The 12716-nt window shown below is 42.7% G+C and overlaps 2 protein-coding genes across 5 annotated transcripts in view; both read right to left on the bottom strand.

The window, feature by feature from the left end:
* Positions 1–701: 701 nt before the first annotated feature.
* On the bottom strand, positions 702–7328 carry LOC118388324 (serine/arginine-rich splicing factor 6-like). Its single transcript, XM_035777250.2, is given in 5 exon segments — positions 702–3255; positions 3375–3766; positions 3769–3787; positions 3905–4024; positions 6644–7328. Coding segments are annotated over 4 exon segments (387 nt in total). The 5' UTR covers positions 6740–7328; the 3' UTR covers positions 702–3255; positions 3375–3614.
* A 2979-nt stretch (positions 7329–10307) lies between these two features.
* rassf5 (Ras association domain family member 5) overlaps positions 10308–12716 on the bottom strand; it is a 54149-nt gene continuing 51740 nt past the window's right edge. For all 4 annotated transcript variants that reach the window (XM_052526602.1, XM_052526603.1, XM_035777247.2 and 1 more), the window contains one exon: positions 10308–12595. In XM_052526602.1, the coding sequence (XP_052382562.1) occupies positions 12452–12595 (144 nt within the window). In that variant the 3' untranslated portion in view covers positions 10308–12451. The remainder of the gene's footprint in view (positions 12596–12716) is intronic.

Genomic DNA, 12716 nt, shown 5'->3' with positions numbered 1-12716 from the left:
AGATACCTTTAAAAATAATTGGCGTCAGGTATTTTTGTGCATTCAAATTGCCAACAATAAAAGGCCAGTGCTTTTGAGGCATCACTACAGACCAGGGTTTGATCCCAGGCTGTCACAGCTGGCCGTGACCGGGAAAACCATGAGGCGGCCCACAATTGGCCCAGCGCCAGCCGGGATTTCCTTGTCCCATCGCTCTCTAGCGACTCCTTGTGGTAGGCCGGGTGCATGCAAGCTGACCTCGGTCGCCAGCTGGACAGTGTTTCCTCTGACACATTGGTGCGGCTTGCTCCCGGGTTAAGCGAGCAGTTTGTCAAGATGCAGTGCGGCTTGGAAGGGCCGTGTTTCGGAGGACACGTGGCTCTCGACCTTCGTCTCTCCTGAGTCCGTAGGCGAGTTGCAGCGATGGGACAAGACTGTAACTACCAATTTGGGAGAAAAAGGGGTAAAAGTTTTTTTTTTAAATGTCGTTTTGGCCCATCGATAAAATGCAATTGTGTTCGTTGTCAGTAGTTTATGCCTGCCTAAACCATAACCCTACCACCACCATGTGGCACTCTGTTCACAACACTGACATCAGCAAACCGCTCGCCAACACGATGCCATACACATGGTCTGCAGTTGTGAGGACGGTTGGACATAGTGCCAAATTCTCTAAAATGACGTTGGCTTATGGTAAACTCAGCAAAAAAAGAAATGTCCTCTTACTTTGAATTGCATTTATTTTCAGAAAACATAACATGTGTAAATATTTGTATGAACATAAGATTCCACAACTGGGACATAAATTGAACAAGTTCCACAGATATGTGAATAACAGAAAAGGAATAATGTGTCCCCGAATAAAGGGTTGGTCAAAATCAAAAGTAACAGTCAGTATCTGGTGTGGCCACCAGCTGCATTAAGTACTGCAGTGCATCTCGTCCTCATGGACTGCACCAGGTTTGCCAGTTCTTGCTTTTAGTGTCTTAACAACCGTTCCACAGGTGCATGTTCATTAATTGTTTATGGTTCATTGAACAAGCATGGGAAACAGTGTTTAAACCCTTTACAATGAAGATCTGTGAAGTTATTTGGATTTTTACAAAAAATCTTTGAAAGACAGGTTCCTGAAAAAGGGACGTTTCTTTTTTTGCTTGTTTTGTCACAAACTGAAATTAAGCGAACTATTCTAATTTTAGCAACCAGGAAGTGGCAGAGCGATTTTTGCATAGTGCATCTTTAACTTTGACTATATGTAATTGCTTTGCTTTAAATAGTAAAGTAAAACTTTTAAAACTTCTTCCATCCATCTATAACACATAAGATGGCGCCGGAGAAGGCGGCAGACGTTTTAAGTGCCCCCAACCGATTATGTTTTTTTGTTTGTAACTTATTATTTTACTTATTTTGTACATAATGTTGCCGCTACCGTCTCTTATGGACTGAAAATAACTTCTGTGCATAAGGACTGCGATTAATAACCACGGATTGGCAGAATCCCTTTTTTCCAATAACGAGTCTGACGAGAACGATATACTGCTTTCTCGGGAACAGGGCCAGATCTCTGTGATTTGCGTGAAGAGGAGGTGGAGAAAAAGGGTCCGGAGGGCAGGCTGCCTTCTGAGAATTCGTAGGCGATCAAATACACTCCCACTTCCTTCCATTCTTCTAGCAAACATGCAATCATTGGACAATAAAATAGATGACCTACGCGGAAGATCAAACTATCAACGGGACATTCAAAACTGTAATATCTTATGCTTCACCGAGTAGTGGCTGAACGACGACACTATCAACATACAGCTGGCTGGTTATACGCTGTATCGGTAGGATAGAACAGCGGCGTCTGGTAAGACAAGGGGCGGTGGACTATGTATTTTTGTAAATAACAGCTGGTGCACGATATCTAAGGAAGTATCGAGCTATTGCTCGCCTGAGGTAGAGTATCTCATGATAAGCTGTAGACCACACTATTTACCTAGAGAGTTTTCATCTGTATTTTACGTAGCTGTTTACATACTACCACCGTCAGAGGCTGGCACTAAGACTTCATTGAATGAGCTGTATTCCGCCATAAGCAAACAAGAAAACGCTCACCCAGTGGCGGCGCTCCTTGTAGCCAAGTAACTCTGGACCACCTTTACTCCACACACAGACGCATACAAAACTCTCCCTCTACCTCCATTTGGCAAATCTGTTTGGCGACGAGTATGAAGCGAGGGCCAGCCAACGAGAGCGTACAGGTCGCAATGGTGGGTAATATATGGGGCTTTGGTGACAAAACGGATGACACTGTGATAAACTGCATCCAATTTGTTGAGTAGGGTATTGGAGGCTATTTTGTAAATGACATCGCCGAAGTCGAGGATTGGTAGGATGGTCAGTTTTACAAGGGTATGTTTGGCAGCATGAGTGAAGGATGCTTTGTTGCGAAATAGGCAGCCAATTCTAGATTTAACTTTCGATTGGAGATATTTGATGTGGGTCTGGAAGGAGAGTTTCAAAGCAATGCAGAAGATGGCGAAGAAGAGATTACAAATAAGAATCAATCATTTCCTCTTGAAACAAACATCAACCAGTAACTATAACATGAAGCATAAGCAATCTCATACAGATAAGGAAATTGAGAACAATTCCTCTACAATGCGTTCCACAGCAATCTACAATCTTTCATCCTGGTTCTCATGCAAAGTTAAAAACAATGTTAAAAAGCACTACATTCCCATCTTCAATAAAACCAAATGCTCATAGTGGAGAAAATTGAAACACTGCATTCGATTTGTAAATTATTTTAAAACCATCTTCCATACTTCCTACTAAAACAAGTGCAATTACATTTTTGGAAGTCAACCTGGATCAGGAGCGGGAGAAGGATTTAGAGCATGAGGGGGAGCGAGAGACTGAGTGCATGGCGAGGTACTTCAATTTGTGATGGTCTTCTTGTGGGGAGGGAGACTTGGAGGCGGACTGGGCACGCTCTGTTTCCATTCTCTTTGGGGGTCGGGGAGCGACTCTAGGACTTCTTGCTGACAGACTTCTCTTTGGAGTGGCTTCTGGATTCCTGCTCAGACTAGACTTTAGACTAGCTCTTGGAGCGAGACATATGGGCGTCAGAGTGAGAGCTGGATTTGAGGCTCACTGAGCAGGTACGAGACTTGTGGGAGTGAGAACATGACTTCCTAATGCGAGAACGTGAGCGGGACTTGGAACGGGATTTGAGTGACTTGGAGAGGTGGGAATTCCCGGATCGAGAGCGGTGTGTACTACGAGTGTGACCTGTGGAGAACAAACACACAAATTAAAACTAGTTGTGTTACAATGACATTTCCTCTCTGGGATAAACTAAGTATTCATCTATGTAGCTACTCCAGCCATGTGAAGTGGAGTTCTATTACCGTATACGAGACCTGGAGTGGCTGCCAAAACTTCTGCTCCTGCTGCGAAAGTGACGTCTGCTATGAGACCTGGGATATCAAACACATTGTAAGCCTGGATAACTAATCAGCTTTGGTACTAGAAAAACAGCAAATTAAACATATCACCACTTCCACAGGAGGGCCATAAGGACCCAACGGCTGCCTTATGTGGTAGGCCCAGGACTATCCTGACCAGGAGCAGCTGCCAGAGTAGGAGCGTCAGTGGCAAGGCTTGTCCTCCACCAGGCAGATCTTCCTCCCGTTGATTCTGGTGCCATCCAGCATGTCCAGGGCCCTCATGTCCGAGCGGGAGCAGAACTCAATCACCCCCTCGTTGGGCCGCTCCTTATGAGCGTCAGTATGTCACCTCAACCAGCTTGGCGCATGAAGTCCTGTCAATCAAAAATATATTGTATAAATTAATAACAGGCACATTTTTTTTGTGCTTGAAACAAATAACTTGTTCTGACCCGTTTGAGAAAGATGGAGACTTGACACACAGTGCTCACCTTTAGGTCCTGCCAGCTGTAGCGACTGGAGAGGCTGTCCACAATAAGGCGGTACTCTGTGCGTACAGGTGGCCAATACGTATCCCAGCCAGTGGGGCTTCGGCTGCTGTACACAACCGTCTTTAAAAGAACACGGACAAGACCGTCAGTCAGTATGGCACAGTGGGGGTGAAAACTCATGGGGTCTACGAGAACTGGTCCTTGGACTTTTATTCCTATGTGGACCGATTTATTTTATTTCACCTTTATTTAACCAGGTAGGTCAGTTGAGAACAAGTTCTTATTTACAACTGCGCCAGTGCGACACAAACAACAACACAGAGTTACACATGGAAGCGTACATAAAGAAGCGTACAGTCAATAACACAATAGAGGGAAAAAAGGAAGTCTATATACAGTGTGTGCAAATGGCGTGACGAGGTAAGTCAATAAATAGGCCATAGTAGCGAAGTAATTACAATTTAGCAAATTACTTCTGGAGTGATAGATGAACAGATGATGGTGTGCAAGTAGAAATACTGGTGTGCTGAAAAGTAAATTAAAAACCATATGGGGATGAGGTAGGTAGATTGGGTGGGCTATTTACAGATGGAGTGATCGGTTAGCTGCTCAGATATGATGTTTAAAGTTAGTGAGGGAAATATAAAGTCTCCAGCTTCAGCGATCTTGGCAATTCGTTCCAGTCATTGGCAGCAGAGAACTGGAAGGAAAGGTGGCCAAAGTAGGTGTTGGCTTTGGGGATGACCAGTGAGATATACCTGCTGGAGCGTGTGTGGGTGTTGTTATGGTGACCAGTGAGCTGAGATAAGGCGGAGCTTTACATAGCAGACCAAAAGATGACCTAGAGCCAGTGGGTCTGGCGACGAATATGTAGCGAGGGCCGACGAGAGTGTACAGGTCGCAGTGGTGGGTGGTATATGGGGCTTTGGTGACAAAACAGATGGCACTGTGATAGCAAACTGGATGCAGTCTGAGTAGAGTGTTGGAGGCTCAGTTGTAAATGACATCGCCAAAGTCGAGGATCAGTAGAATAGTCAGTTTTACGAGGGTATATTTGGCGGCGTGAGTGAAGGAGGCTTTGTTGCGAAATAGGAAGCCAATTCTAGATTTAATTTTGGATTGGAGATGCTTAATGTGAGTCTGGAAGGAGAGTTTACAGTCTAGCCAGACACCTAGGTATTTGTAGTTGTCCACATATTTTAAGTCAGAACCGTCCAGAGTAGTGATGCAAGTCGGGCGGGCAGCGAACGGTTGAAAAGCATGCATTTAGTTTTACTAGCGTTTAAGAGCAGTTGGAGGCCACAGAAGGAGTGTTGTATGGCATTGAAGTTTGTTTGGAGGTTAGTTAACACAGTGTCCAAGGAAGGGCCAGAAGTATACAGAATGGTGTCGTCTGCGTAGAGGTGGATCAGGGAATCACCCGCAGCAAGAGGGATATCGTTGATATATACAGAGAAAAGAGTCGGCCCGAGAATTGAACCCTGTGGTACCCCCATAGAGACTGCCAGAGGTCCGGACAACAGGCCACTAGCTCCCTAACACGATTGTACTAATGAGTGATGTGGTCTAACATTGCCTTGGTAGAGGTAGTAACACATTCAGCCAATGTCCATCTGAGCATCAAAGCAGTCATAGGGAATGGACAGCATTCCTGCTCAATGCATACAAGCTCAAGAAGAGAAATGCCTATTTCCTTGATTCAACCTCAATTTAACATTTATTTTGCTGTATAAAATACAAAAAAAGTAAACATCACATCAACCAAACAACAATACTAAAAAAGGGGGGTATCTACGACTACCAACTGATACCATAGAAGCTGACAGAAATCTACCACTGTACAAATATCCTATGACTTACAATGGATGCAAACGGCTCTCTTGTTTAACAGTCAGCAAACATGTTTTTTTGGATTTAACCTTTTGCGATATTTCTTATTTAAACAGAAAAAACAATGGGATTCCTCACCATCAGCTTTGTCTATTGGCAAAAGGCTGCAGTCATCATGGCTTCCGGTAAGGTCAACCAAGAGGTCATACGTCAAAGGTCACACACACATTAAAGTGAAAGCCAAGGCAAAACGGGACAGGCGATCATCTTAACCAGTCATCTTAGCCTCAAGGGATACGAACTCATGCCTGCAGTGGCCTCTTTCAAATTGAAACATGAAGGACTTTGTTAATGTTGAAGTCAAATGATAACCTGAACATATTGCATGGTCATATATCCTTTAGTTTACACACACACAAATAAAAAAAGGACTATTGAGTGTGTTCCAATGCCATAAAGCAAAGCAACACAGCTGAAATGTAAACACCACATCTAACACCCCCAACCCAAACCAAATCAAATTGTGTTTTTCACGGGATAAAAGATCAGCAATGGCTTGAGAGGAAATTTCAGCAAACAAGACACTGCATACATACAAAACACTTTAATATTTAATGAAGCTGCAAGTAAGCATTTTGTTGGATGGATGGATAACATGCGTACCCGTCCGTATACTACTAATACAACTTGAAACAATGTTGTGCTTGATTCAAATTTAATGTATACGGCTACAGAGGTATTATTTCAGTGGGCCTCCAAATTGCACAGAGAATAATCTTGTATCATTGGAAGAGCTATCGAAGTGTTGTGTTCATGACTTTACTGCCCCCTGCTGGAACTCCACGTCATCATACCTGAGAAAAAAAGTCGAATGTGATGCATTTATACAAATGTATAGAGTACACTTACTACGTCCAGCCCCGCCCCTATAACCCCCACGGCCCCTGCGTGGACCACGAGCGTGCTCAATGATGACTCGTTCTCCGTCGGCATCACGCGTGTCATCGAACTCCACAAAGCCGTACCTGCAACACTAGATCGTGCATGAGCGAGAAGACGGAGCCATGCTGAAGACGGGTCAGTAGGTTTACTGTGTTGGCAAAATATCAACAACAGCTGACAATCTAGCTACTAGTCAGCAGTCGCCATTTCGCCCATGTTAGCTAGCTAACACCTTAACTTACTCATTCTTCAGATCAACCTCCAGTAACCACTAAAAACATATGGATGTCTTCCTCACGAACATGACAACTCAATCTGCCGACGTACTTACGCGGCAATATTTGTAATAATATCCCCGAGTTTTTCAAGCTAATCGTAAAGTGTGCATTCAATTCTTCTTCTACTATGGTATTAGAGGGGGTCTGGAAATAAGTGTTAGAGGTGCATTCTGCCACCTACTGTACGGGTGGTAAACGATAGAAAACATACCCATTGTATGAAAGGGGCGAAAAAACGACATCACCCAAAATACAAAAATAGAGACATTCATAAACATTCCACTCCTTCAGTCACATCCCTACACAGGCTCAACCCAAAAAGCGTTCTGCTGCAAATGTTCTCCGGTTGTTTCTTTTGTGCTGTGCAGTTTATGAGTGTAACAGTACTCTTCTGGCGTTGTGTACATCAGTCATCGACAAGGAACTCCAATATGTAGCACCAGTCATGTAGCTTTATTCTGATAAGAACGACACAAAATTGCACGTCATGCAATGCCCGTCTCACCATCCAACTCTGCACTCACGCACTGTACAAAATATATAAACCCCCCCACCAGACAGTAAGTTGCTAGCTAATACTGGCGTGAATTCTCTACAACAAAATGCACAACAAATATTCTCCAAAAACCCCTGCATCTTATGTGTGATGTTTGAATAACATTTACGAACTATTTGATATAAATTGTACATTTAAATTATCACTTGAGAGCATAAAATCACTTTTGACGTACGGTGCTTTGCAACCAACAACTTACCGCTGGTTTGGTGCTTGTTCACTGGGACGATTCTAACTGGAACATCCCCCCTCGTAAGCAAGCTACGCAAACCAGCCAATAAGATGCCATGTTGAGTAGGTGAAGGCAAGACAAACTCAAACCAAAAACCCATTGGCTTAACAATAAAGTGGCAAGGGGATTCACCAATATAACCCTGTTACATGAGCATTGCAATAAATGCTACAAAGTCTACCCTTTTCACATGTAATATATCCAGGGGAGAACGACTGCCCTCTCTCATTGAAGTCACGGAAGTTCAAGGCCGACGATGCATTGTTAGCAGAAAACAGGATCGCCCAAAATAGTGAATGGAAAAATGTCAATCTTCGAGTAAAAAAATGTTTAGAGGACACTCGTGGTACCAGTAATACACCCGATGTATGTCTTTGAACCGATTATTTTAAAATTGTACACAGGATAATTTAGTTGCTAATGGCATCCTGCATCACCCCGGACGGCCTTCAACTTGAGTTATGTATGCCACGTTCAAAACGACTGGAAACTCTGAAATCGGAAACTTCCGACATCAGTGTGTTCACGGCAACTGGGACCTTGGAAAAAAACTAGCTCTGAGTGGGGAAAAAACTCTGAATTCCAAGTTGGAAACTCTGGCATCTTTCTAGATCTCAGACTTTCCGGCCTTTTTTGAGTTCCCAGTTGTCTTGAAAGCAACATTACTCAATGAGAGGAGGCAGCACAGAGCTAGCCTGGAACATCACTTCCTGGAGTAGCTCAAACTGCGCATGTTATTTCTCCATGAGACGCCGACTTAACTGACTTAATTTGGCTTCAATGTGCTATTAAGTTTTCACATAGGAATGAATGGTGTCACGTGATTGATGTCTTTGTCTATTCATAAATACCATCATTAAATATATCAGGATCCTCAAATTGCTGAGGAAAAAAAACAATCATTGGTGCAGTCTCAATTACCATTGCGCCTTCAACGCCACTCGCTTCTTCCACTCTTCTCACCAGCTCCAAACAACCTCTGTCTCCTTCACACTAACAAGGCTATCCAGGGACACAGGCGCATGCATGCTCACCACCACAGTTTCAGCATATAACCTCAACTGGCATACGATATTCTCATGCACAAAAGCTCTTACAGGTTATCTCATAAAGCCTAACTCATCAAAAAACAATACCATGGACGAAGTGGGTTTCCTTACTCCATCCACTATACAGGTCAGTCAACGTTCACCAATCACTTCACCTCCTGCTTCAGGTATATCATCTGCATCCACTTCATGGCAACCCAAGAGATAACCCCTTTAAGAGGCGCCCTGCTATAAAAATCCATACACAAAACATTCCATACACAAAACATTCCATACACAAAACATTCCATACACAAAACAATCCATACACAAAACATTCCATACACAAAACATTCCATACACAAAACAATCCATACACAACATTCCATACACAAAACATTCCATACACAAAACATTCCATACACAAAACATTCCATACACAAAACATTCCATACACAAAACAATCCATACACAAAACAATCCATACACAAAACATTCCATACACAAAACATTCCATACACAAAACAATCCATACACAAAACAATCCATACACAAAACATTCCATACACAAAACATTCCATACACAAAACATTCCATACACAAAACAATCCATACACAAAACATTCCATACACAAAACATTCCATACACAAAACATTCCATACACAAAACAATCCATACACAACATTCCATACACAAAACATTCCATACACAAAACATTCCATACACAAAACATTCCATACACAAAACAATCCATACACAAAACAATCCATACACAAAACATTCCATACACAAAACATTCCATACACAAAACATTCCATACACAAAACAATCCATACACAAAACATTCCATACACAAAACATTCCATACACAAAACATTCCATACACAAAACAATCCATACACAAAACATTCCATACACAAAACATTCCATACACAAAACATTCCATACACAAAACATTCCATACACAAAACATTCCATACACAAAACAATCCATACACAAAACAATCCATACACAAAACATTCCATACACAAAACAATCCATACACAAAACATTCCATACACAAAACAATCCATACACAAAACATTCCATACACAAAACATTCCATACACAAAACATTCCATACACAAAACATACCATACACAAAACATTCCATACACAAAATATTTGAGGCGCAAAGCGCACTTCTTCTGTTACCGCGAACACACAAAAAATATATACTTATCTATAGTATAAATAATACAGTTGACTTTCTCTCCAACTCTGCTTTTGAATGAGCACACCTCTGGAGCAGACAGGAAACCATTTGGGACTCTTAATTCATGGAAAGGAAACTAAAAGAGGCCTTTTAGAAGGAGCTGGTTGAACTCTGGGGAGTTGCAGAACCACCACCGACAGAGAGGAAGCTGGCCTGGCGACGACATAAACAGGGACAGCAGCACAGAGTGAACAGCACACATGAGGTATGATATGAGTGTACCCAGGGGACTTTCCGGAACAGAAAACAGTGAGAATGAACTCATAAAGGAGACGAGAGAGACTCATTAAAGGATGACATTTATTTAATTCTTCATTTTCTTTACAGATATCTATATACACATCTGATTCTTCAGATAAACCAAACTAAGAGATTATTGGAAAGCATTGATTGCCCACATCCTCTGACACTTAACACCAAGCCGAAGGGGGTGAACCATAAAATAAATAACACACACGCAGATGTAAGCACACAAAGACACACACACACACACACACAATCTTATGGTTGACATGTAGTCTGGTCTCAGATCTGTTTGTGTGGCTTCTATAAGCCCTGTGAGGGCAGGAATAAAATAGGCTTGATGAAGGGGCTCAGCATCAGGAAGGCATGTGCTTTTGGACGAGGAGAGAGACTGACTGGAATACATAGATATGAACTATCATATAACATTTATACTTTTATCTTCAGCCCAGACGCACACACCAATTCAACTAACAATAGTTATAATCAATAATAATAATTTGTCCTCCAATGTTTACATATATACATATGCACAGACACTGGGAACAGCAGCAAAGCAGTCTTCCATCAGGAGAAATGTACATTTCCAGGTTAGGGTTCAGGAGATAAAGGCCAGAGGTTATTGATGAGGGAAGGGTGAAGAGTATATGAAGAGTCAAAACATCAACTGTTTGAAAATGCTTTAAACTCCAGCAGACGATTCATGCAATGAAGGAATCTACTGATTGTTTACATACGGTATGCTTCTGTAGGATGGGTGAATGAATAACAGGTACAGAAGACATAGCTTCTGTAGGATGGGTGAATGAATAACAGGTACAGAAGACATAGCTTCTGTAGGATGGGTGAATGAATAACAGGTACAGAAGACATAGCTTCTGTAGGATGGGTGAATGAATAACAGGTACAGAAGACATAGCTTCTGTAGGATGGGTGAATGAATAACAGGTACAGAAGACATAGCTTCTGTAGGATGGGTGAATGAATAACAGGTACAGAAGACATAGCTTCTGTAGGATGGGTGAATGAATAACAGGTACAGAAGACATAGCTTCTGTAGGATGGGTGAATGAATAACAGGTACAGAAGACAGCTTCTGTAGCATGGGTGAATGAATAACAGGTACAGAAGACATATGTCTCTGTTTATGTGAATGTAGTCAGGGTACTCAATGGCTATCTGAAGAGACTAGTGTCTATGGGAATAGCATCTATTTATGATATACACATCTATCTGCACAACACCTCCCACACTAGCATGGTTACCCAGGTAGATGGAGATGCAGGATTAAGTGAAAGTTAGCCGCCTGAGATAGAGGGGTTATTTCAGCGCTGGATAAATAAATTAGGATAGAGAGCTCAGGTCTTCTTCTGTTGCCTCCTTAGCTCAGCAGAGCAGTTCTATGAGAAACACTGGTGTACATCCCTGGGACTGATATGAGAGGAGTCTGAAGATGAAGACGAACATAGCTTTACCCCAGCATCTCAACCCTACTTCCCAACCCAAGCATACCCACCCGTCTCCTACCCTTCTAACCTACCCTCGACCCTGGACAGAAGGCATGCAGGGACAACCTGAGAGTTGATATCGTAAACATCAAGTAATGGAACATTCCCAATGATCCATCAACCATGGAGCGTTGTTTTGAATGGTAATGTCTGTTCTAGTCCATCTGAATCTTTATGCAGGGGCGCTGGGGCAGATAGAGCAGGGTGAAACTCATGCCTTAGTAAATACATAAGTAAGTAAATAAGTAACACTTGCAGTAGCAGCAGCAGCAGTATAATCTTAAAAACATAATCAGACCAAACTGAGATTCAATGTAACATTAGGAGGCCCATCAGGTCACATTGTCAGACCAAACTGAGATTCAATGTAACATTAGGAGGCCCATCAGGTCACATTGTCAGACCAAAATGAGATATCTGAGCCCAGAGGGTCCGTCCGTTCATCGTGTCTTTCACCTCCCAGGGAAACACTGATTATGTTCCAGAATCCTGCCCACTCACCCTTTAAATCAGTCCCCTTTTCCCTTTCCATGGAGGGGGGCTGACCGTGTAACGAGGGGAGAATAGTAGTCTGTGAGCTTCAGTGGTCTCCTGTCTCTCCCTGGGTCAACAGAAGGGTGAGGGTTGAAGGGTCAGGGTGAGAGATTAGGGATGAGGGATCAAGGGTGAGGGATCAGGGTTGATGCTCGCATAGTGCCTTCTGCAATCTCTGTCGGTAAGCTGTGAATCTCTGCTCCACCAATCGCACACGCTCAGTCTCCTCCTTCTCCAGAATCACCAGGAAGTTCTGCAGCTCAGGAACTGAAAACGCATGCCACTGAGAGGAAGAGCGAGAGAGAGAGATGTATTAGTGATATTAAAGAGAATGGTTTTAGGACACACAGTATGTGTGCATATGTGTATGTGTGTGTGTGTGTGTGTGTGTGTGTGTGTTTGTG

The sequence above is a fragment of the Oncorhynchus keta genome, chromosome 10 (genome assembly GCF_023373465.1).
Source record: "Oncorhynchus keta strain PuntledgeMale-10-30-2019 chromosome 10, Oket_V2, whole genome shotgun sequence".
Taxonomy (NCBI): Eukaryota; Metazoa; Chordata; class Actinopteri; order Salmoniformes; family Salmonidae; genus Oncorhynchus; species Oncorhynchus keta.
The sequence above is the reverse complement of the archived record's forward strand: the minus strand, read 5'-3'. Positions and strand labels throughout refer to the sequence as shown.